Source organism: Mesoplodon mirus, assembly GCF_964341445.2.
Source record: "Mesoplodon mirus genome assembly, chromosome: 15".
Lineage (NCBI taxonomy): Eukaryota > Metazoa > Chordata > Mammalia > Artiodactyla > Ziphiidae > Mesoplodon > Mesoplodon mirus.
This window is the reverse complement of record NC_138991.1, coordinates 22,616,291-22,642,646: the sequence shown is the minus strand read 5'-3', so window position 1 is coordinate 22,642,646 and position 26,356 is coordinate 22,616,291. Positions and strand designations below refer to the sequence as shown.

The 26,356-nt window shown below is 48.8% G+C and overlaps 1 protein-coding gene across 4 annotated transcripts in view; it reads right to left on the bottom strand.

Moving 5' to 3' along the window:
* The window catches only part of MTCL2 (microtubule crosslinking factor 2), a 66,745-nt gene that overhangs the window by 16,691 nt on the left and 23,698 nt on the right, over positions 1 to 26,356 (bottom strand). For all 4 annotated transcript variants that reach the window (XM_082645809.1, XM_082645810.1, XM_082645811.1 and 1 more), the window contains exons 3-8: positions 22,422 to 22,580; positions 12,082 to 12,144; positions 10,236 to 11,420; positions 7,883 to 8,029; positions 4,959 to 5,084; positions 3,492 to 3,722 (exon numbers count right to left, since the gene is read on the bottom strand). In XM_082645809.1, the coding sequence (XP_082501935.1) occupies positions 3,492 to 3,722; positions 4,959 to 5,084; positions 7,883 to 8,029; positions 10,236 to 11,420; positions 12,082 to 12,144; positions 22,422 to 22,580 (1,911 nt within the window). The remainder of the gene's footprint in view (positions 1 to 3,491; positions 3,723 to 4,958; positions 5,085 to 7,882; positions 8,030 to 10,235; positions 11,421 to 12,081; positions 12,145 to 22,421; positions 22,581 to 26,356) is intronic.

Below are 26,356 nucleotides of genomic sequence, written 5' to 3'. Positions count from 1 at the left end.
TTCCCTCCCTGGTCACCAGTATCTAAACATACTGATTTTTGATTATCTGTATACACAGGTGCACAATTCTTTCTCTGAAATTCTTTGGGCCGGGTGTGCTTGGAATTCAGAAGTAATCGGGATTTAGAAAGATAATATGGTACCTACACTGTATATTGTAAAACAGCCCCGTCTGGTGAGATACCCTATGCTCGTGTACACCAATATTTCCCCTTCAAACATGTGAGTACTAACAGGAAATGGGGTAAATAAAGGTTTTGCTGCCAAATGAATGTCAGGTCAATTTTTTCCAACTGAGTTAGACCCAACAAAACACAGTTCTCAGAGCTTCTGGATTTCAGAATTGAGGACAAGGAATCAAAGATCTTTATCTGCAGTAGAATGGGAATAATAATTGTTTCCACATCATAGGGTATGTGTAAAAGTGAAATGCAATTATCCAAATAGAGCATTTAACACAGTGCCCAGGACACTATAAATACTCAATATATGAGGTTATCATTCATATATATAGTTTTAATTCTACATGTGTGGACACATTCTTTAAAAGTATGAATGTACATCAAGTTTGTAATTTATATGGTTATCTGTATTTTATTATGTACTTGTTTATATGTATTTTATACACATGGGCTTTATATCATATCTATGTATATATGTATTTTTTACAATGTGGGTGGTTATGTTTCTTATCATGTCTATCTCAGTAAGTATGTATATTTCTATTTATTATAGGCATGTATATTATTTTATTTTCTATGGTTACACCTTATTTTTTTCCTAAAGTAAGTTTCTGTTTCTCTCTGTTATCCCAGTACATTGAAATGGATAGAAAGATTTTCACCAAATATAGAGAGTTTGCCTGAGACAACCTGATTTAAAATCAGGCTACGTGGCCTGAAGGCAATTCATTTTTTTTGGTGGAGGGAGAAACATCTTCCCTAGCAGCCAAAAGTGGGCTTCAGCTATGGAAAACAGTATAGAAGTTTCCCCCAAAATTAAAAATAGATCTCCCATACGATCTAGCAATCCCACTTGTGGGTATATATCCAAAGAAAATGAAATCTGGATCTCTCTACGTTCACTGTGGCATTATTCACAGTAGCCAAGATATGGAAACAACCTAAGTGTGTGTCTATGAATGAACGGGTAAAGAAAAAGTGATATATACATACAAGGAAATATTATTCAGTCTTAAAAAAGAAGGAAATCCTGCCATTTGCGACAACATGGACATGGATGAACCTGGAAGACATTATGCTAAGCAAAATAAGCCAGAGACAGAAAGAGAGATACTACAAGACCTCATTTACATGTGGAGTCTAATGAAGTCAAACTCATACAAGCAGAGAGTAGAATAGTGGTTGCCAGGGCAGGCGGAGGGGGGAATAAGGAGTGAATGGGTAAGAGTTTCAGTTTTACAAGATGAAGAGTTCTGGAGATGGACAGTGGTGATGGTTACCCAACAATGTGAATGTACTTAATGCCAGTGAACTGTAAACTTAAAAATGGTTAAAATGGTAAAATTTGTTATGTACAATATATTTTACTATAATATAAAAAAATAAATTAAAAAAAAGTTATTAAAAAAAAACAAACTGGGCTTCATCCAGAGGCTTGTGTGGGACTTCCAAACAGGAGGGACAGTCCTAAAGCAGACAGTGGCTTCAAATAGGAGTCCCCAGGTGTCACAAAGAGTGATGCTCGAGGGGCAGCCATGCTGGGCTTTCCAGGTGCTTCTCACAGGGGTGCCTCCATGTCAGACATTCCTGGGAGAGGGCAGCAGGGAATGTGTTCATCTGAAGATGGTCAGCAACTCTCTCTAGAGGCCCTTGGGGAGGAGGCGGGTGGCCTATGAGCCCCACTGGGGGTGGGGGAGGAAACTCCTGCTACAGATTCAGGTCCAACCACCATCCCCTGCTCCTGGGATTCAGGCTACTCTGGGGGACCCCTGACAGGGGTACATGGGGACTGCCACTGGTCCCCATTGGCTCTGGAATGAGTAGCTTGAACCGGAGAAGCTTGTACCTAAAAGGCCAAGGCCAAGGTGAGCAGTGCCAACTCAGGTGGGTGTGACTGAGGTATGACGTCCTTACATGCCCCCTTCTCCTAGCAATGTCAGCGTGCTGATCGTGACAGGAGGAACGGGATTTGAGGACAAAGGGTCCTGCACAGGCTGAGGGACAAATGGGCCACGTGAGTCCTTCCCAAGCTTCACACATTCCCAAAGCCCCACCCTTCATGCTCCCTGCCACACCCAAATACTACCTGTACTATCAGTAATGCTTTTAAGTCAACCTACTCTTTCTAGTTAAATAAACATATCTAAAAAAGGAAGTTGACATCACTAAAAATGGAAGGCCAGTGTCCACTATCATTGTCAAAGGTAACATTAAAAATAAAATAGGTATGTGCTTCCTTGGTGGCGTAGTGGTTGAGAATCTGCCTGCTAGTGCAGGGGACACGGGTTCGAGCCCTGGTCTGGGAGGATCCCACATGTCGCGGAGCAACTAGGCCCGTGAGCCACAACTACTGAGCCTGTGCGTCTGGAGCCTGTGCTCCGCAACAAGAGAGGCCGCGACAGTGAGAGGCCGGCCCACCGCGATGAAGACTGGCCCCCACTTGCCACAACTAGAGAAAGCCCTCGCACAGAAATGAAGACCCAACACAGCAAAAATAAAAAAATAAATAAAAAAAGAATAAGGTCTTTAAAAAAAAAGAAAGGTATATTCATAAGTGAAAAATAAGCAGCAATAAAGAATCAATTATTTTTATAGGTAAAATGTGGATGAATCTCAAAGAATTATATTAAGCAAAAGCCAGACACAAAAGACTACATGCACTTGTATGAAGTTCTAGAATAGGCAAGATTAATCCATGGTGTAAGAAGTCAGAATAGTGCTGACTGCTGGGGTGGGCACATCCCCTGTGGCACCCGGGAGCCTTCTGGAGCACTGGAAATGTGCTCATTGTGATCTGGGTGATGCTATACTATGTATCTGAAGGGTGTGTACTATAAAACTTCATCAGCTGTACACTTAAGATGTGTGCACCTTACTGTATATAAATTGTACCTTAAAAGAGTCAAAAACATGAACATGTACTATATTTGCATATAGTGCAAAAACAACGAAACCAGATCATTAAACGCATCTATATCCTATTGCCAGCTCAAGACTCAGGTTTGTTAAAAAGGGAAACCAACAAATACCAGAGAAGTGTTAAAGACCTACTGGCCCCCCAAGCAGATTTCTTCCTGGCAAGGCCGGGACAGAGTCTGTCGTCTTCACCACGGTCTCCCCGGCATCTGCCACAGCACTCAGTAAAGAGCTGGTTCTCAACAAACCGATGCTGAAGGAATGAATGAATGAATGAATGCAAGGGTGGAAGCTGCAAGCTGATGCCTCGTATCTGAGCCCCAGGGCTATGTCCCTCCTGTCCTCTCCCCTCTACCCCACCCCACCCCAGTCCCAGTCCCAGGGGGACCATACCTCAAGGAAGTCATCTCCCTCGCTGGGCAAAACCTTGCCCTGCCGCCAGCGCTTGAGGAACCACCTGAGCTTCATGAAGAGCAGGAGGAAGTTGTGCTTGAACTGCTGGGACTCCTGAACCAACATGTTCTTCTCCTGGCTCCAGAATTTCTGCTCCAGCCTCCGCTGCAGGCTCAGACTCTGCAGCTCAAACTCCCGCCGCAGGAGTGCCCTCTGTTGGTCCTCCTTCAGCTGCAAGGGGGACAAGAGTGTGAGCTACCCCAGCTGTCTAGGGGACCCTAACTCACCCCATTCCAGGCCTCACACAAGGGCCGAGAGGAAATTTCAGGTGGTGCCCGGTGGTGACCCCCGACAGGGATTCCAACATTAGCAGTTCATTGTGTTGAAATAAACAGTTTCCTCTGCTACTCCAGGGGAGAGAGACTCATAAAAACAGCAGCAATCACAGTAACAATCAGTGAAAGAGCTGGGTTCTGAATCCGGCTCTGTCTGATTATAAAAACCATGACATCATCTAATGAGCCCATACCAGGAACCAGTGTTTCACATGAACTCTCACATTCACTGGGGCACCTGGGAGGGTGAGCAGTGATGGCAGGGAGGGGTGACCCACATGCAGAGCAAAGGGCATTCTTGGGGTGAGGAAGGCTGACAGCATTAATACCCTAGTAAGCAACGCGGTGTAATGGCTCAGAGGGAGCCAATAACCTGGGTTAGAATCCCAGCCCCAAGGACTTCCCTGGTGGTCCAGTGGGTAAGACTCCACGCTCCCAATGCAGGGGGCCCCAGGTTCGATCCCTGGTCAGGGAACTAGACCCTGCATGCATGCCACAACCAAGAGTTTGCATGCAGCAACTAAGGATCCTGCATGCTGCATTGAAGATCTTGCGTGTTGCAACTAAGACCCGGCGGAGCCAAAGAAATAAAATAAATAATAAAAGAATATTAAAAACAAACAAAAAAGAGAATCCCAGCCCCACCTTGCCCTGCAAGTGCAACCCTGGGCAAAGCACTTCAGTACTCTGGGCATCAGTTTCCCCACCTGTAAAATGGGGACACACTTCACAGGGGAAAACATGAGGATTAAAGGACATGATGTGTGGCAAGTGCCCTGACATACAGTAAGAGCTTAATAAATGCTTTCTACTAGCAGAGCTACCATCTTGATTACCAGCCAGGCCTACGGCCTTGCTAATACAGATTTTCAACTCTGACGGGGCAACATTTCATAGACGGGAAGCTGAAGCACAGAGAGGAGACAGAATGGGCCTGAGGTCACACAGACAGTCAACGACAAGCCCAGGATTCCAGCCCAGCACAGCTAATGCATAAGCACCAGTGCAGCGCGGGGCGAGAAGACACAGGTTTCCCCTGACATTCCTGCCTCTGAAGACCCAGAGACCGCTAAGGTCCGGTTCAGGGAAGACAGGTTGCAGTAGGTGCAGGAGAGCACTGGGCACCACCCACCTGCACCACTTTCTGGTTGAAGTTTTCAGCCTCCTCCTTCCGCAGCTGCCGCTCCTGGGAGAGCTGCTCTTGCAGGCCCCGGAGGCTGTCATGTGCTTCGGCCAGCACCAGCTGCAGCTCCTTGATCTGGGGTCGAGATGAGGGACACAGATAAGGAGGAGGGAGAGAGCAGGAGGAGGACAGAAGCTGCGGTCAAAGGACGAGAGTCGTAGGAGAGCAATTGCAGCAAGTCAGGCCCAAGCTGTCCTTCCAGTATAAACCTGGCACGGCAGCTGTCCCTACCTCTGTGGGTTGTCATGACGATGAAATGAAACAGTGCACATCAAACCTAGCTATTGTTATAATTTTAGCTTGATAATTTCGTGCAGAAATTTATTTGTAGAAAATAAATACTATGAAAACTCAGTTGAATTCACAAAGATGTTCGTCTCGTTTATAATTGCAGTAATTTACAAACAACACAGGTAAGTTGGGGATCAACCATATGTGTTTAATGGGTCTATACTTATGTTAAAATCCATACAACTGCACACTTAAGGATAGCGCCCTTGGGAATTCTCTGGTGGTCCAGGGGTTAGGACTCCACACTTTCACTGCCGAGGGTGAGGGTTCGATCCCTGGTCGGGGAACTAAGATTCTGCAAGCTGAGTGGCATGACCAAAAATAAAATTAAATTAAAAAAAAAAAGGATAGTGCCCTTTACTGTATGTATATTATTATGTTATACTTCAATAAAAAGTTAAAAATATATATACTCAATAGAAAAACATGAAGGACATGGACACACACAAACTAAATGTTCACAGTGGTTAATTATGTGATAATCTTGTGATCTTGACTTTCTTCTTTATGTCCTTATGCAATGCTGCTTAGGGACTTTATTATAGTTATTTGTTGTTTATAATGACTATATAATAAAACCTTACAAAAAAGACAATAAAACTCCACCTTTGGTGTGGGGAGGGGCGGGGGCATTGGGTTTATAAGGATTTGTAGCTAAACAAGCAAAAAAAATCTATTTTGTTAGAAGTCAGGATGGTGACTAGATGGGGAGTAGAAGGGAAGCTTCCAGGGCCAGGTCATGCTCTGTTCATTGATTTGCTTGCTGATTACACAGTAGTGTTCAGTTTATGAAAATTATTTGAGCTGTACACTTACAATATGAGTGCTTTACTGCATGTATGTTATACTTCACTTAAGATTTCTAAAAGTATTTCTACTAATAAAGGGAAATTCTTATGCTGTCATGTTAAGCAGGAAAACAAAAAAGGGAAATGTCAGCTCCAACACCTACATAAAAGGTTTCCAGGTATGGCAAGATGTCCCTCTGTGAAAAAACCAAACACTCGTTATCTGGCCAATAATGTAAAAATTTGGCACTGGAAGGCACTCTGGCTTGAGGTATATCCTGTATGCCTGTTTTTGTTTTTAATATTTATTTGGCTGCGTCAGGTCTTAGTTGAGGCACACAGAACCTTTTGTTGCGGTGCATGGGCTTCTCTCTAGTTGTGGCGCATGGGCTCCAGAGCACATGGGCTCAGTAGTTGCAGCACATGGGCTCTCTAGCTGTGGCGTGCGGGCTCAGTAGTTGCAGCATGCAGGTTTAGTTGTCCCGAGGCATGTGGGATCTTAATTCCCTGACCAGGGATCGAACCCATGTCCCCTGCATTGGAAGGCAGATTCTCAACCACTGGACCACCAGGGAAGTCCTGTGTATGCCTGTTTTTTATTAAAAATCCTTAAAGGGCTCAGTACTACCTATCTCTGGTATTTTCCTTAAACTCAGTGCCCAACATGGTGCCTGGCGAATTGTGACTTCTCAGTAAAGAGTGGCTGAATGAAACAATAATTGAGGGCAGGTAGGGAATTATTTTCTCTGCAGGGGAGCTGGCCTATCTCTTTTTCTCAAAACGTAAGAACTAAGTATCTCATGATTCCTGCCCCCGCCCCTCCTCTTTTGCCATGGCCGCTAGGACGCTCAGACCACTTCAAGAGTTTGATCCATCAGCTTCACGGGAGCTGCTCCCCCTTCACAGTTGCAGACTGGCTTCCCTGGGACCAAAAGTTGCCTTCCTAGGGATGCTGAGAAGAAAAGGACGCTCAGGTTGGGGCAAACATGAGACTCTCCATGGTTCTGGAGTCTCAGGGAGGCCCCATCCAGTCCATAGGAGACTTTTCCTGCTTCAGGTTCATTATGAAGTGCTGGGCAGAGGCTCAGTAGGCTTGGGAAGGGCTCAGAACCATCCAGAATTCCTCAAGGACCAGGGAATCCTAGAAATTCTACAGCCACCATCCACTCTAATCCTCCCATATTACAGGTGAGGAAGCTGCAGCCAGCGAGTGGGAACATGCCTGAGGCCACACAGCCTGGCAGGTCTCTCCTGAGGCCCAGTGATGTGTCGTCATCCTCCTCCTCACCCAACATGGACCAGGCCTTAAGCTAAGGCTTTTCACGTATTTAATCCTTTCAACAACCCTATGACACATTACCTTTATTTTAAAGGTGAGAAAACTGAGGATCAGAGAAGTAAAGTGACACTTTTACAATTTTACAACTAGTATACATAGATCCACAATTTGAACCCAGTCAGCCTGACTGTAGAGACTGCTGCCTTCCTGCTAAACAAATTACTGTTTCCATTAAATGATATAAATTATTAACTTCCCTGTGGAATTCAGTAGTATAGGAGAACAAGATCAATTTCCTCGGATAAGTTTATAAACTTCCTTTCATCAGGCCCTGAGAATGGCCCAAACTTCCTTGTTTCCCTCTCAGCCCTTGCTGTCAGGAAGCTTGGAACCAAAGGAAATACTCAAACCCCATATCATCACCAGCTAAGATTCTCCACAGCTCATTCTGCCCTTGAGCGGCCTCAGCCATTCTCCTCCTACCCTCCCTGCTGCCTGCTCAGGCCTATGCCCACCTCAGAGGCATAGGAATCATTGTCTTCAGCTCGGTAAGGCCTGAAGCTCCGGCTGGGGTCGGGCTTGGAGTCCAAGTCGCCGCTGCGGAAGGCCTCTCGTATCCTGGGCTCCCATTCCGGCAGGTCCCTGAGGTCAGGTGGCTGCACCTAGAGGCAAAGGCAGAAGAGACTAAAGGTAACCATGGGGAGGGGACACAGGGGTGCTAGAAACTGCACCCACCCAGGCCTCTGGCTCTGTAAGAGGCCTCTGACTGCACACCTGAGGGCAGGGGCCTAGGTGGATTTACCTCCGAGGCTCAGCCCCAGCCCTGGCTGGCACACTGCGACTGCCCCGTGAATGTCTGCTGAAAGGCTGAATGACTAGCGGTGAGTGAAAACACTGATTCTGTGAATGCCTGTCTTGTGCACAAACCTTCTGAGCCAGCTTCAACTGTCCTCCCACACATGCGGCCCCAGCTCATTCCTACCCCAAGGAGAACCAAGAGGGAGACCCAACATAGGGCAGTCTGCTTGCTTAAGAAAAGCAAGATCGAGGGCTTCCCTGGTGGCGCAGTGGTTCAGAGTCCGCCTGCCGATGCAGGGCACACGGGTTCGTGCCCCGGTCCAGGAAGATCCCACATGCCGCGGAGCGGCTGGGCCCGTGAGCCAAGGCCTCTGGGCCTGCGTGTCCGGAGCCTGTGCTCCGTGGCGGGAGAGGCCACAGCAGTGAGGCCCGCGTACCGCAAAAAAAAAAGAAAAGAAAAGAAAACCAAGATCAAGCCAGATGCATAAGGTACTGATTAAAGAAATTAGCTGTCAAAAAGAAAGAGCTAACCCTCCCTGTACAGACATGGGAAGACGCCCCTTCCCCATTGCTCTCAGGATGAAGATCAAACCTCCCGACACTGAGGTCCAGCCGCACTCTTTCCCTTAGTCCTTGGACACATCCTGCTCCTTCTGGCCATGATGCCTTTGCCCAGGCTGTTCCCTCTGCTTAGAACACTCATCCCCTGGTAATCCATCCTTCTGATCTCAGCTCAGATCAGAGGTCCTCTCTGACCCAGGGTCTAGGTCAAGCTTCTCGTTCACAGAAGCCAGCACCTTTCCTAGCGAGCCCTCATCTCAGTTTGTGATTTCCCATTCAATGGCATGATATTTTGATTAACATCTCTTTCCCCACTAGATGATACAGGCTGGGGGGCAGGAATCATAACTGTTTATTTGCTTACCATGTCACCTCCAGCACTAAGAACAAAAAGCCTATGAACAATAAATACAGTGTCGTAAATAAATGAACAAATAGATACATTACACAAGAAAAACAAGTTGTGTGGTAGCAGGAGGTATAACATAAAACAATTTGAGGCAAAAACAAATATATGAGAGTACATGGAGAGAAAGAGTTAGAAGGGCATGCTGTGACGATGAAATGTTCTAGGCCTGCACCACTTGACACACGCAGCTACAGAGCCCTGGAGATGTGGCTGAACTGAAGAAGTTAATTGTCAGTTATATGTATCGTACTTTTTCTTAATTTAGTTTTAAGCAGCCCACATGTGCCGCTGACAGCAGTGCTCCAAAACCAGTGTCAATAGCAAAACCTTGAAGGAGTAAGAAGCAGGGAGGAGGAGGCTTCATCTTTTTTACCAGAGGCACTTCTGAAACTCTTTGCATGTTTATGGATTACTCTCGCAGTGATGCTTTTTGAGGGGACAAGTGCTTTGGCTATTTTAAGTTTTCTAAGTAGTAGTTTATAGATATCAAGGCTGGAAGTTCATTACCTTTAGAAAGCCAAGTTTCTGGCCTTTGCACAGGATCTGACCAAAGCTTTTTTTTTTTTTTTAATAATACTCATTTTAAAATACAGCGTTGCAAAAGAAACATGAAGAGGAGAAAGGGCGACCTGGCAAAAAGATAGGGCTTTGGAATGAATCCCTTTATCAACAGTAAATGACTAAGAGAACTGTGGTATATTCACCCCAAGAGATCATATTCAGTCATGAGAACACACAAATTATTGCCACCTGAGACAACAAACATAATGGTGAGCGAAAAGTCAGGCACAGGTGAGTGTGTTCTGTGTGATTCAATTTATGCAACGTTCAAAGACAGGCAAAACTGAATTGAGAGGGGTTACCCTTGGGAGTGGGGATAGTGGCTAAAAGGGGACCTGAGGAGGGCCTTCTGGGGTGCTGGCCATACTCTAGTTCTTGTCCTGGGTGATGCTTACACAGGTGTGCTCACTTTGGGAAAATTCATTAAGCTGTGTACTTGTGTTTTGCCTGCCTCTCTGTATGCATGGTTCAGTAAAAAAAAAAAAAACATACATACATATATAAAAAAAGTAATAGGGCCTGTGACTGGGACATCTTACCTGGAAGTCTGAGCCAAGGTCTTTGGCCAGAAGAATCTCCTTGGAGGGTCCCTGGGAGCCCAAGGCAGGCAGCGTCGAGAAGGGCTCTGGCTGCTCCTTGTTGGGGCCCCCGAGGACCGAGTCCGCCTTCCGCGTGAAGGCGTGGAGCTCCTGCTGGAGCAAGGTCAGCCGCACCAGGAGGGCGTGGATCAGCTTGGTGTCCCTGGGGCCCTCGCTGTTGTTGCCGGGGGCCTCGTGCAGCCGAAAGTCGGCACACTCGTTGTCCAGATACGGGCGGAGGCCGGCCGTGAAGCCGTTGGCATCGGCCACCAGGACGTCGATGGCCTTGCTGACCAGGACGGCCTGCTCCCTCAGCCCCGGCAGCACCTCGGCCTCCCGGGCCCTGCAGAGCCGGGCGCTGTGGGGTCCGTGGGCCTCGCCGAGGGCCGCGGGCACACACTGGGCCGAGTCCCCGGCCTCGGCGTCCGTCTCCAGCATCGGCCGCGTGCTCTGGCAGGAGGCGAGGTCACAGCGCTGGAGGTTGGAGAGGAGCACCCGGTTCTCGTACTGCAGCTTCTTGACCTTGCCGCTGAGCTCGCCGATCTGCAGCTTGGCGGCTGCCAGCTCCTCCTGCGAGGGCTCGCTGAGCACGGAGCAGCTGTCCTCCGACAGCGTCACGTCCAGCTCGTGCTCCGAGCGGTACTTGGCCAGCTCGCTCAGCAGCAGCTTGTTCTGGTCCTCCAGCTCGGCTGAGGAGCGCCGGAGCAGCTCGGCCTCCTCCTCCACGAACTGCAGGTGTCGCCGCAGCTCCGCCAAGCTCTCCCCGCACTCGCCGCCGCCCAGAGCGGAGAAAGCCAGGCGGGCCTCGGGGCCCCCGCAGCCGCCGCCGTGATCCTTCATGTCGTCCATCTCGGCCCGCAGGCCGCGGTTTTCCACCTCCAGCTCCACGATGCGGCGGCTCAGCAGGTTGGCTTCCTCCTCCACCAGCTTCAGATGAACCTTGAGCTCGGTCTCCCGCGAGTGGGGTGCGTCCGCCAGCTCCTCGGCCGACAGGGCGCCATCCAGGTCCCCGTAGAGCGAGCGGTACTTGAGCAGCTCCTCCTTCATGCTGTCATTCTCCTTGGCCAGCTTGGTGAGCTTCTTGCACATGAGGGCCGACTCCTCCTTTGCAAAGTGCAGCTGGCACTTCAGGTCGGCACTGTCCTCCTGAGGCCCGAGGGGGAACAGGGACAGGCACGACCCAGCAAGGTTAGTGTTGGGAGCCTCAGCCACAGCATTTCAGGGAGCACTAACTACGTGCTGGGGACACAGCCCTGACCCTCAAGGAGCTGTGGGTCCAGAGGGGAAGCAGAGAGGGGGACATACCTATTGCAGCACAGATGGGACACCGCATGTAGCCTGGGGAGTCCAGGAGGGCTTCCTGGAGTAGGCAACATTCTGCCAGGGTCAGTGTTGCTGCTACTACTACTACCATTACTACTGCAGTTTTCTCATCTGTAAAATGGGGCAATAACATTCCCTCCCTCACAGACCATGAAGAAAATTAAATGAGACAATATATAAAAAGTGCCTGACACCCTGACCATCCAGGACCACTAGAAACTAACTATATTCTGTGCCTGACCTGTGCTACATATAGCCCTTTCTCTAGCAGAGCATGTGAGAACCATGGGCTCAGGGTGTAGTTTGGGGAAGTAAAGTACACAGCGAAGCTAAGAGAGTGAACAAGGGGAGGATGGAGTAGAAACTGGGGCAGGGTGGGCACCTCTGGGGACTCCCCAAGCCACATGGAGTTGGGCCTGGGGCCTTCAGACTGAAAGCGACTGCTGGGGGCTGCACAGAGGCTGTGGAGGCTGATGGGAGGTACCTGCATGGAAGGTTTCTTGTCCGTCTTCCCAAGGGAGCGGGTTCCTCTTTTCTTCAAGGAATGCTGGAGCGAGATTAAAAAAAACTGAACTGAAAGCTCACAAGGGTAATACACATCCAAAGAGCAGTCACAGTGCCTAGGGTTCCGCTGAGGGCCCCTGCCCTCCCTGGCCAGCGCAGCCCAGCCATGTCCAGCCTTGACCAGCATCAACTGCTGAGCCAGAGGAGTCTCAAGACCACCCAATGGGTTGCAAATGGGGAACAGGACAGAAGCACTTGAGACGATTGTGAACCCACCTGCCCAGGGTTCCTCCCCTCTCTCCCACCCTGAAATTGTGATCCAGTTGGGTTGAGCCCAAGACCCAGAAATCGGGATTTCTGTTCTTGTTTGTCTTTCATTCATTCACCAAAGACTCCCTGAGCACCTATCACGTGCCAGGCATAGTTAGGCATGGAGAATACAGCAGGGACCATGACAGACAGGGTACTTGAGGGGGATGCTGGAGTGTTATGCCTAGATCCCCCCTTTAGGATGGGGGCACGCATTCCCCTGGCTAAGACCTCAAAGTTGAGTCCCTCCCCCAGCGATGGCCATTGGCTGAGGGCAACAACCTCATCCAAGGTCATGTGCCCTCCCTGGGTGGGGGTGCTGGGGGGGGGACGGGGAACCCACATCCAGTGACTGGTCCATGCCCCCTTCCCACTTCAGCTCCAGAGCTCCCCATGGGATAAGCTGAGGCCATTGGTGTGAACACTCTGCAGCTCAGCTTCTCCCTCTGCCTCGATCCCTGATGGTGTTATTCCAAGGGGATGTTTCCAGAAGCCTCTTGTATGCAAATCTCCATCTCAGGGGGAATCCTGAGCTCGTGGAACTGACATTCTAGTGAGGACTTTAATTCAGCATGGATACTAATAAACAAAATGAATATGGTAAAACAGATCATAACTATACAAGAGGCTTAGAAATGATGAGGAACTGATCATTTTTTACAATTTAAATGGTAGGTTTTCATGCAGATTAAAGCAAAATAAGCCTATAATAATCATCATGATTCAAAACTACAGAAGCAATAGGGGAAGAAATCGATACATTTGATTAGATAAGCAAATTCTACATGGGAAAAAAAATACCCTAAGAAAAGTAAAAATAGAAATGATTAACTGGGAAAAAATATTTGCAATGTATTACACTGACAAAGGGTTAATATCTTAAATAGGTAAAGAGATTCACAAAATAGAGGAAAAAATCCAACAAACCTATAGAAAAATGGGCTAGAGATATGAAAACCGGTTCAGATGCAAAAAAAGATAGATGGCTCCAACCACAGGAAGATGCTCAACCCTAATCATGGTAGAGAAATGTGAATTAAAACTATACTGAGATACAATTTCTCACCTATCAGATTGGCAAAAATCCAAACACCTGACAACACATTCTATTGATGAAACTATGGAGAAACAGGATCACTCATATTTCACTGGCAAGAATGCAAAATGGCACAAGCCCAATGGAGGGGAATTTGAGGAATTGTTATAAAAATCATTTCTGAACTTTCTCAACGTTGAAAAAAGTCACTCAGTTAGATGCATGAGTCCACTGAACACTTCTTCCCAAGAGAGGGGTGATTCATGTTAGTGGCATATAAAATCACCCTTGCGTTACATTTGACTTTTCAAGTCAGGCAGGTAATTTTCGAGCATGCTCCCAGGTAGTCCGAATACATGGGCTCCTGATCCCCCACCTCTCACACCCAGTCGCTGAAGGTGAGAACCACTGATCTAATCCAAGCCCCCAGTTTACTGAAGGCTAGAGGGAGGTCCCACAGCAAAACCAGAGCTGACCTGGAACCAGTTCTTTTTTTCTTTTTAAGTCTTTATTGAATTTGTTACAATATTGCTTCTGTTTTATGTTTTGGTTTTTTGGCCATGAGGCATGTGGGATCTTAGCTCCTGGACCAGGGATCGAACCGGCACCTCCTGCATTGGAAGGTGAAGTCTTAACCACTGGACCGCCAGGGAAGTCCCTGGGACCAGTTCTTGACAGAGCTCTTGTTCTGGCTCCAAAGACATGGAAGGAGAAAATATGCCTTCTTGGACAAGGAACAGAGTGGAGCCAGCACAGTGGTTCTCAACTTGGGTGCACATCAGAATTACCTAGGGAAACTTAAAAAGAAAAAAAAAAGATGCCCAAGGTCCCAACCCCAGAGAGTCTCACATCATTGGTCTGGGTAGGTCCCAGGCATCAGTATTTTTAAATAGCTTCCAAGGTGATTCTAATGTGCAGCTAAGCTTGGAAGCACAGAGCCAGGGAGATGAACCCCAGACAGGCTCTTAAGTTCATCTTAGAGCCGAATCAATTCCTAAAGAGACCTTTTGAAATGCAAATGAGGCAAGAAGGCAGAGGCTGATATTTCAGACGCTGGGTGCCAAGAGCAGGGAGCCAGTATTTGAGAAGGACTGATGGGGGATCTTTCTAAGGCAAGGAGGAAAGGGTAGGGAAGGCGGGGGTGAGGGCCACAAAACAAGTCCTTCCCCAAAGACCCCCTCCTACAAAAGGGGCCTGGGAAGGGGATGCTCAGAGACCCCTCCTGGAGTGGTGAGGTGGGGGCCCGGGAGTCAGGTGGTCAGGCTTGCAGATCTGGGCCCGCCCATCACAAGCTGATGGGAGGGGCTGTGAACTCAGCTGGGACCCCGTCAACACTGAGTTTATGATCCTGGGTGAACCCCTTCCTCTCTCTGAAACTCCATTTCATCATCTATCAATACAAAACTGAACCACGGATTAGGGGACCACTGTAGACTTTCTGGAGGAGGGAAGTGGGGGGACAGTAAGGGGAACCAGGGGTCTCCAGGGGCACTGAGAGGTCCCAGCCATTACATATAAAGGAGTGAGATAACACAAAGCCTGAAGCCATGAAAAAGGACAGAGGGAGAGTGAGATTCACTGACATGGTAAAATCTCCGAGACAGCTTGGCAATGGAAAGGAGGAAGCTGCAAAACAAAACCTGCAACCCTATGTCCACCAACTGATGAATGGATGAACAAAACGTGGCATAGCCACACAAGGCAATATTAGCCACGGAAAAGAATGACGCCTTGCTCGATGCTACAACATGCTTGAAAACATCATGCTGAGTGAAAGAAGCCTGTCACAAAAAGCCACATAGCGTATGAATCCATTTACGTGAAGTGTTGAGAAGAGGCAAATCCACAAAGGCAGAAAGTAGATTAGTGGTTGCCAGGGAGGAAGAGGAAGAGGGAATGGGGAGTGACTTGGGGTTTCTTTCTAGGGCGATGAAAAGGTTCTGGAATTAGAGAGTGGTGACGGCTGTACAACTCTGAATATTCTAGAAACCACTGAACTGTATCCTTTCAAAAGCAAACTATATGGTATGTGAATTATATCTCAATAAAGCTGTTATTTTAAAAAAAGCTAGAACATGTTACCATTTTTATAAAAATAAGACGTGTGTGTGTGTGTATACACGTGTGTACATGTGCATGGTGGGGGAATATGGTCTGAAGAATATGCACCAGGCTGATAACAATGAGAGTACAGGGAACTTGCACTTTGCACTTTTCTTCCCCCACATTTTTTCAGGAGGGAAGACATAGTCCTCCAGCGTTTTCTCTTTAAAGTTTTTAAAAATTATACAATATTTTAAAAAATAAATTAATATATAAAGACACATTCTCACTGTAAATCTGTACTGTTCTGACGAAGCAGAAGCCCCCCTGTTTACACCCCCATCCCTTCTCCTCCTGAGGGTGACCACAGCTGAGGGTCAGCTGGAGCTCCTTCTAGATCTCTGGCTCTGTGTTTAAAATACTGAAATAGATGGTGTTCTTTTAAACTTTCCTTCCTATGTTTACTCGACTCTGTGATCTTTGACTTTTATAATAAGCACCTTAAGCAGAAGAAAACCCCAAAACATCCAGCATTTAAAAAGACAGTCTGTGTTCATGCTATATTATTCTGTATGTTACAGAAACTGTGCATGTAACATAATCCCATCTTTATGAAAAAGAAAATACATAGAGGAATATACATCATATAAGCACAGAGAAAGGCCTGAAAAGACACAAACCAAACCAAATCACAGGTTAGGCTGAGTCAGGCGTCGAATTGAGGGAAGTGGTTAGGGGAGCCTTTCTTCTTTTATTTTATGTATTATTATTATTTCTTACATTTTGGAGAACACACTCACATACTTCAAACTTCAAAAAACCCAGAAAGAGGGCTTCCCTGGTGGCGCAGTGGTTGAGGGTCCGCCTGCCAATGCAGGGGACACGGGTTCGTGCCCCAGTCCGGGCGGATCCCACATGCCGCGGAGTGGCTGGGCCTGTGAGCCATGGCCGCTGAGCCTGCGCGTCCGGAGCCTGTGCTCCGCAACGGGAGAGGCCACAGCAGTGAGAGGCCCGTGTACCACAAAAAAAAAAAAAAAAAAAGTAATACAGTGAACCCTGTGACCAGCTCTCTTGCCCGAGGCAACCAATGCAACCAGAGTCTGATGTGTCCACCCTTAGAGGCATGCATTTATACGTTTTTGTAATGAAATTTTTGCTTCACTGAGCTTATATTACTTTTTTAGTAAAAAATAATGCATATATACATTTCAATATGTGTGTGCGCATACATAGAAAAATGTATTGGAAGTACAACATACTGGGAAGTACTCCCACCCAAATAGTAATTTGGTAATTACTCGGAGGAATTCCCTCTGAATATTGGATTACAGTTGAAATTTTTTCTCCTTATGGCTTACTTGTATTTCCTAGTCTTTCTCTACTACGCATATATTTTACCTGTTGGGTGGGAGGAGAAAGTTATAGTAAAATGTTTTTAAAATGTACTTCCCCAAGAAAAGTCATGAACACCATTCCAACACATTTGCAGAGGGTGAGTTCTGAGTGCCCAGCAGAAAGGGAGGGCAGTGGGCAGAGAAGAGGGGCTGAAGCAGCAAACCTTTTCAGGACCAAAGTGGTTCCAGCCTTTTCTGGATGGAACTGCCCGTCCCTGCCCCCCACCTCATCTAAGCCATTTGGGCTCCCACACTGCTCTGCGGCTCTGGAGGGAAAACAAGGCAGGCTCACAGAGCACAAAGACCTTCCTCCTCTCTGCAGGGCAGCAGCTGGCCAGGCGGCCTGGGGGACTGCGGTGCCCCTGCAGGGAGCCAAGGCCCGTCAGAGCCCCTCTGTCGAGCCCCCAGGGGCAGATGTTCTGGCCCTGGGCCTCAGGTGGGCGGGCTGGGGCAGGGCAGGACAGCACCCGGGCACCAACAAGAATGCCAGTCACAAGCGCCGGACCCCGAGGGCACAGTCGTTGGCCTGGCACGCAGCAGGGGCTTCCCCACCCACCAGCAACTCACAAGGCCGCTTTTGAGCAGCCAGGGTGGTGCCTCTAAGCATCCTTGGTCTAACGGCTCCTAGTAGGAGCAGAAGCTTTGCCCTCCCTTGTCCCTCTCCAGGAGATTAGAAGAGGGTACCTCCGCCCCTCCAGCCCACACGGAGAGGCTGCCTGAGCACAGCTCTGGAGAGGCCCCCTGTCTTCTAACACCTTCTATGCTTCCATGCTGCCAAGAAACAAGGACCAACCTTCAAGGAATAAAATGAGCCTTCTGCCAAAACAGTTGGGTAGATTTTCATCCAATTTAGAGGGGATGTTTGAAAAGGTCTCACTGAAAACACAGACTGTGCTGTGTGTACCAAATTTACTCCAGGGGGGAGCCTGGGGTAGGGGTGCATCTCAAAGACTGAGGCATTCTTCCTCCAAAGTGGCTGAAGCAGCTAGAGAGGTGGTGTGGCTCCGGGCTGAGGGAGACCAGTTGGGTGGAGGAAACAGAGTGGTTTGACATGGACCCCAAATCAAAGTACAGGGGCAGATGCTGCCAAGTGCAGGCGTTGATTTGCTACTTAACTGCTCCTTCCATGGGCTACTGGCAGTTTGATAATGGAGAGCTCCTTGCTAGAGGCAGCAGAAGGATATTTATTGAACTAAGGTAAATGCTTCTCCAGGCCCACAGCCATTGTAGAGGCTGTGAGGGTGATGACACTGATAACCAGTATTTACCGAGCTCTTATTCTCCACTAAGCATTTTACCTGCTTGTCTTGATTAATTCTGATAAACACCTCTGAGATGTAGGGATTCACGTTCCCATTTTTTTAAAATTTATTATTTATTTATTTTGGCTGTGCTGGGTCTTAGTTGCGGCACGTGGGATCTTTAGTTGCAGCAGGCGAACTCTTAGTTGCAGTCTGCATGCGGGATCCAGTTCCCCGACCAGGGATCAGACTTGGGTCCCTTGCATTGGGAGCGTGGAGTCTTACCCACAGACCACCAGGGAAGTCCCCATATTCCCATTTTATAAATGAACAAACTGAGCACTGGAGCAGTTACATGATTTGCCCAACGCTACAGTTATTTGCAAATAAGTGGCAAAGCCAGGATTGAAACTCAGGCCCGTGTGACTCCAAGTTCGAGTTTGCCCTGCAGCACACAGGCCACGGCTAGGCTGCATCAGATGATGCCGCCAGCAGAAGCGAGATTTGAACCGAGGTGAACTGATACTATGGTGAGTGCCCTTTCTACCCCATGAGAGTGGGAATCAGGCCAAGAAGCCTGGGCCAGAGAAGGAAGTACTCGTTGGAGTGAGTGGCCACTTCAGAGGTTCCAAAACACAGCCGGGTTCTAGGAAGGCCCCTGGATGGGGCAAGGAGGGCACGGGCATCGCTGTAAGAGTTAGTGTGGCTTTGGGAGATGGAGAGTCCTGGGTTAGGATCCCATCCTTGTCTTTCCCCTGTCCCATCTATATACAGCAAGTCCACGCTTTCACTGCCGAGGGCCTGGGTTCAATCCCTGGTCCCGCAAGCTGTGTGGTGCAGCCAAAAAAATAAATAAACAAAATAAAATAAAATGGGGACAAAATCACGATGTACCTTGGGAGGCTGCTGGCTACACAACGTGAAGACACACATAAACTGCTTAGTGCAGTGCCTGGTACAGAGCAAGCACTCAGACACAGCAGCTATGTTATTATAAATCCCATCAACACTGATATTGGCTTTCTGCCTAAAATACAAAGACGGGGAATGATACTGGATTGGGGGTGGCGGTGGCTCGTGTTACGATTTTTGAGCTGCAGCCCAGCTGGCAACGGTGCCACTGCAGAACACAGCTGGGGCAGGCCACCCTCCCTTCTCTCTAGTGAAGAGCCATCTCCATAGAAACCACATCAGCTCAGGCCAGGGGCTCCTGTTCCCAGCCGGGTGACAGCATTGCCACAGCAACCTGTCAGGATGGCAAAGGCAGATCTCGATGATGGGACTGGGAACAGCTCTGGCAGAAGAATTGCTAAGGGACCCTCGTCTCCATAGAAACCATATCAGGAAGGAGAGGGAGGAGAGAGGGCAATCAGCAAATAAATACAGGGCCACGCCTCCTTCCGCAGATCTAAGACACCGAGGGGCACATCAGGGAGGGCTAGGCCAGCCTCACTGACATCACCTCCAAGAGGAAGTGAACCAGTGTTTCCTGAGCACCAACTGTGTGCCAGGCACCACAAAGGGCTCTTTACATGCTTGACTTTATTTAAAATTTCACTACTAATAACCACGCCCCCCCCCAAAAAAACCCCTAAATACAGCAATCATAGAATAAAAAGCAAAAGCCATTGCCTACCATACTCCCACCATTTCTAATGCCTCAGTTCAGTGGGTTTTCCTCCAGGCTATGCATTTGCACATATAGACACATGCTTCAAAATCAGTTCATTCTGTATGGCTTTCCAAAATAATTAGTGGGATTGCACAATCTGTATGATTCTACAGCTTTCTCTTCCTGCTTGACAATGTACCTTAGAGATCTTTCCACATCAGTGCATATGTATCTGCCTTTTTTCTTAAATCGTGGGAAAGTACACCTAATATAAAATTTACTACTTTAACCATTTTTTTCTTTTTTATGGCAGTAAAATATACATAACATAAGATCTGCTATTTTTAGCCATTTTCAAGGGTACAATCCAGTGGCATCATCACCATTCACCTCCAGAGCTTTGTCATCATCCCAAACTGAAATGCTGTACCTATTAAACAATATCTCCCTACACCTGCCTCCCTCCAGGCTCTGGTAACCTCTAACCTACTTTCTGTCTCTAGGAATTTAGCTACTCTCAGTATCTCATCTGAGTGGAATCATATAATACTTGTCCTGTTGTGTCTGGCTTATTTTACTGAGCACAGTGTCCTCAAGGTTCACCCACGTTGTAGCCTGTTTCAGAATCACGTTCCTTCTTAAGATTATACATACACTGTAAGTATATACCACATTTTTGTTTGTTCATTGATGGACATTTGGGTTGCTTACACCTTCTGGCTACCGTGAATAATGCTGCTATGAACATGAGGGTACAAATATCTGTTCGTGTCCCTGCTTTCAATTTTGGTATATACCCAGAAGTGGAACTGGCTTATTTGGAAATTCTGTTTAATTTTCTCAGGAACTGCTATACTACCTTATTCTTTTTAACTTCTTCACAGTGCTCTGTGGTTACCCAATCTTATGAATGATCATGAACAACCTCATAAACTGGGTACTGTTATTATCCTGATGTCACAGATGAAGAAACTAAAACTTAGGGGAGGTGGCTTCAGGGTCTCAGCCCCATCTCAGCCAAGGAGAGGCTGGGTGAACTCAGGCAGGCTTTCCCTCTCTGGACGTCTGTTCCCTCTCCTTTACAATGGGAAGAGGCTGACATCCTAGGCACCTTCTGAAACTGTCTCTCCTTTTCACTATCAAGGGTAGCAGCAATGAGATGTGTGAAGATGGTCCCCTGTTATTGGCCAGGCCATGGAGGGCAGGAGGCTGCCTGGGGGAGGGGGCCTCCCACGCAGCCCTGGGCAGCCCTGAGTAGCAAATACCTCCCATCTCCACACCGAGAAGCCTTTGGCATGTCACACCAACACACCCAGCGGGGAGGGCAGCAGAAGGATTGTTATGGCCTCAGGGCTGTGGTGTCTGTCCTGGAATGCTGGCACGCCTGCCCTTGGGAAGGTGAGAACTGTGCCCCAGAACAACGTTCGATCCTAGCATGCCTCATGAGCAGCCAGCCAGCTGAGGCCCAGCTGTGCCTCTGGGGGCAGAAGGCACCCAGGCCGCCTGGGACACAGACCCCTGGATTCTGGAGGATTCCAGCCCTTAAGCATCACCTGGGCTGATGGTTTCCAATCTGCACAGCCCACTGGGCCCTACGTGACCTGGAGGACATCGCTCCCTCTCTCAGGGCTGTGTTTTCATCCATAAAACTGGTACAATCACAACCTCATCGGGCCTTTCTGAAAATCATGGCGAGTGTCTAGCATGGTGCTTAACATGCTGTACACCTAACACACAGCAGAAGGAAGAATGGAATGCCAGGTGGAGGGACTCTCATGACCAAAGACGGAGAAGCTGGTGCCTGGGGTCACACTCAAGAAGCATCTGGGGCTTCCCTGGTGGCGCAGTGGTTAAGAATCCGCCTGCCAATGCAGAGGACAAGGGTTTGAGCCCTAGTCCGAGAAGACACCACGTGCCACGGAGCAACTAAGCCCGTGTGCCACAACTACTGAGCCTGCGCTCTAGAGCCCGCGTGCCACAACTACTGAAGCCCGTGCGCCTAGAGCCCGTGCTCCGCAACAAGAGAAGCCACCACAATAAGAAGCCCGCGCACCGCCATGAAGAGCAGCCCCCATTCGCTGCAACTAGGGAAAGCCCAAGCGCAGCAACGAAGACCCAACGTAGCCAAAAATAAATAAATTAATTTAAAAAAGAAAAGAAAAAAAAGCATCTGTGTCCTGGAAATGTGTTGAGACACCAGCCAGAAGCCCAGACCTGGCAGTGACTTTATACCGAGTGGCAGTGCCAGGCAGTCCCTAAAGCATGTCCACAAAATCTATACCACTTAGTCCTTCCAATGATTCAAAGTATTACTATCCCATTTGATAGATGAGGAAACTGAGGCACAGAGGGCTGGGTCCCCTGCTCAGCACTGTTGCATGTTTTCTCAGGCAATCCTCTCCCAGCTGTGGTCCTTTGATGGCTGACTGTCTCCTTCGTTAGCCTGTGGGCTCCTCGAGGACAGGAACCAGGTGTCTCTCACGCACCCCTGTGTCCTTAGTATCCAGCACACAGTGAACACAGTAGGTGCTCAGGGAGCGTGTGCTGGAGCAGTGAATGAATAGACAGCTCTGCCAGGGAGGCATAACTGTGCAGGGACAGAGGTTCAGAAACACTGGCTGGATGGGGCCGGCACATGCCTGCCCGGCCCAGGCCTAGCCCTGCCGGGGTGGATGCGGGCCTCACCTCTCTCGGCCGCTCCAGCTCCGTCTGCAGCACCTGCTTGGCCAGCTCGGTCTCAATGAGCCGCTGCCGAAGCTCCTCATTCTCCTCCTCCAGCCTCGCCCGTTTCTTCTCCACCGCCTCGAGCTCTTTATGCAGCCGCACGGAGATGTCCTTAGAGACCTGAGCAAAGGTGGGTGATGAGCAGGGCATGAGCAGGCCATCCTACCTCTACCACAGAGCAACCCCAGGGTAGGCAGGTACTCTCATCACCCCCACTTAGAGAAGAGGAAACTGAGGCACAGAGAGGTCAAGTAACTCACCAAGGGTCGCACAGCCAGGAAGTGGTAGAACCAAAACCCAAACCCAGGCACCCTGTGCTTCCTATGTCCACATCATAGTTCGGCTCCCAGAAAGCTACAGAGGCAGTGCCTGCTCTTAGCAATGCCTTTACTTTTATCTGGGCCTTTTGATGCTTCCAAAAGCCTCTCCTGTCCACGCTCTTGCCCAGTTCTCACCAGAGCTTAAGACAGGACCAGAAGATCATTTTATTTTTTTTAAATTTAATTTTATTTATTTATTTTTATACAGCAGGTTCTTATTAGTTATCTACTTTATACAAATTAGTGTATATATGTCAGTCCCTATCTCCCAATTCATCCCACCACCACTACCCCCCAAGAAGATCATTTTAAAGAGAGGGGAAACCCAGAGCAAGATGGGCATCCCCAGAGACATTTGAACCCCATCTCTGCCAGTGACCAGCACGCGTTCCTGAGCAAATTATTTCCCTACTCTGGGTCTTTCCTTAACTACAAAATGGGTACAATAATAACAGCACCAACCTCATGGGCCGACAGGAGGACTGAATCAGCTATTGCACAAAGGCTTGGCTGAGAGCCTGCACAGTGAGCACTGGGTAAGTGGTGGCTGCTGCTGGGAGGCGCTGAGTCCAGAGGGGGCATGACTTGCTGAGGGTCACAATGTGACACAGACCCTGAGGCCTATTTCCAGTTGTCTGGGATAAAGAACATGCCCCCAGTGACAAAGGCTGGGCAGATGTCCAAGTCATCCCTACAGAAGGAGCTAATGGAGTTGCAAACTCCAATCCGGTTCCAGGACTCTGCTGTAAGAGCACCCCGTTTCCTTGAGGACCCCTCTGTCCTGTCCCCTGCTGGCTGGGGTGAAAGGTAGGAAAGGGGGTCTCTTCTCTGGGGATGAGGAAGGCCCTCTGAGCTGGTAAATCACAACTAGCCTCCATCCCCAAGTGGACTAAGTACTAGCACTTGTTGAATACCTGCTATGTGCCAGATTCATTCCTCTTCACCCCAACTCTGCCCCCATTTTACTGGCAAGGAAACTGAGGCTCAGAGGGCAAATGCCTTGCTCAGAGTCAAACAGAGCTAGTGTGGGCCAAGCTGGAGGGAGCTCAGGGGCTTTGGCTGAAGGGTCAGCGTGGCCCAGGCTCCACAAGGGGTATGAGGGCTTTGCCAGCAAGGGGTATGTGTGCGGCAGACAGCCCAGTGCCTCGTGCCTGCCAGTCTCGGAAATGGCCATGGCACCTCCTCCCTGCCGGAAAGGAAGAGGGCCCTCCCTGGCTCTGCCTTCTGCGGGCCCAGGCCCAACTCAGCACGGACCCCTCGGCAGTGTGCAAGGAAGGCCAGGAAAAACAACGGCCAGAAAGGAAATCGAGCCCTGCCTCCCCCTCCTCCCTCCGTTGCCCACTGCCTCTCTCAGCCCCCTGAAGATCTCCTAGGACAGCTGGAAGCTGGCCCACGAGGCTCCTCCCACAGTCTCTCTAGGCCACCAAACCCTCCTCATCCACAAAGTGGGGGGAGCAATCCCTCACTAGCAGAATGAGGACTTTGCAGGTGGGAAAACTAGATTCAAGCCTGATTCCAGCCCTCACTGGGTGTGCGACCCAGGACAGGTTATTTAACTATTTGAAGTCTCAGTTTGGTCATCAGTAAAAGGGGGTTGATATAGCATAGTCACGAGGCCTGCTGTGAGGAATAAAAGACATAGTGCTTGGAATCCCACTACTAGGCATATACCCAGAGAAAACCATAATTCAAAAAGACACATGCACCCCAATGTTCACCGAAGCACTACTTACGATAGCCAGGTCATGGCAGCAACCTAAACGCCCATCGACAGACGAATGGATAAAGAAGATGTGGTACATATATTACAATGGAATATTACTCAGCCATAAAAAGGAATGAAATTGGGTCATTTGTAGAGACATGGATGGATCTAGAGACTGTCATACAGAGTGAAGTAAGTCAGAAAGAGGAAAACAAACATCGTATATTAACGCATATATGTGGAACCTAGAAAAATGGCACAGATGAACCGGTTTGCAGGGCAGAAATAGAGACACAGATGTAGAGAACAAATGTATGGACACCAAGGGGGGAAAGTGGTGGGGGGTGGGGGGGGGATGAACTGGGAGATTGGGATTGACATGTATACACTGACGTGTATAAAATAGATAACTAATAAGAACCTGCTGTAAAAAAAAAAAAAAAAAGACATAGTGCTTGGGCTGGTGGCTAGAACATAGCAGGTGCTCAAAAGTATGATTTTTAATGCATTGTCAAGATTACTGCTTCAGCTCTGTGCACTGATTTTAATCCAGGTTGGCCCAGCACCCCACAACCTCACTCTTGAGTTTAGTGTCCGGGTGTTCAGCCCCAGGTCCCAAGTTTTAGGCTATTAGGTCACCCAGTGAGTCCCTGTCCTGATCAATACTCTATTCATTCATTCATTTATTCATTCATTCATCTGCTTAGCCCCTGGGGGCAGGAGTGATGGAGCACAGAGGTCCAGGCCCCAGGCCATGCCGGGGCTCCTTCATATCTCTGTGTCCCGGTAGCAGCGCAGGGTCTGGCACACACTAAGTGCTTAATAAATGCCTGTTGGATGAACAAACAAATCCAAGACCCCAGCAAGCAAAAAGGGAGGGAAATGAAGGAGTAAATGACTGAAACATGGGGAGCTGCACATGCCCTAGCTTGGCTGGGGATGCTCCCCACAACTGCCCACACCCCCAAATGTCCAGAGAGGGCTGTGTCCCTGACTGGGATGAGGGATCAGCTGCTGGGAGGAGCGGGGGCTCCTCTCCCAACTATGCTCCCACCTGGGCCAGCTCCTCTCCACCCGGGGTTCACTCCATCCCCACCATGGCCTTGACCTGGGACTTGACACTCCCCACCAAGAAGTCATGATCCATGTAGATTCCTGGATCCTCTTGGGTTCATGATGGATTTCACCCCTTCTGTGAGGTGAGTCCCCAGTTGCCTCTGCCTCTGCCCCATTCTCCATGGAACCCCCTTCTCCAACTGCTTTCTACCCCCAAGGGTGCTTTGTTAAGAAGGCCTAGCCCCAGGCAGCTTACAGAATTCCAGTGTGGACAAAAGGGCCCTTAATCTCAGATCCCCACAGAGCCCTGTGCCCCTGATGGAGGCCCACAGGAGCAAAGAGCATGCCTGCCTGGAGGGCAGGAGCCCGGTTGCCTGCACCTCTCCCTTTCTCTCTCTGAGCCTCAGTGGTCCTGGGCCCCCTGGCTCTCACAGGTAATCAGGCAGAATCAGCTGTCGCTCCCAAGCACCCACCACATGCCTTTCATCCCCTGGGAACGTGCTTTGAATATCATCCCCACTCTGAGGCTCAGAAAGAAAAGGTCATTTGCCCAAGGCCACACAGCTAGGAAGCTACAGAACCAAGATCTGAAAGCAGGTGGGTCAACTCTGGAGCCTTGCTCTCAATCTGAGCCGCTGTTGGCCTGCAGCTTGAAGACACATTATATTAATATTAATAATAAGAGTATTAAAAATAAGCGCAACAGTGGGCTCACTGTGTCAGGGGCTCACGGGGCCCCACCTGCCTGTCTCATTTGATCCTCTCATGATCCTCCCAACTATCCCGAAGGTTGGGGGGCTGAGATACTACAGGAG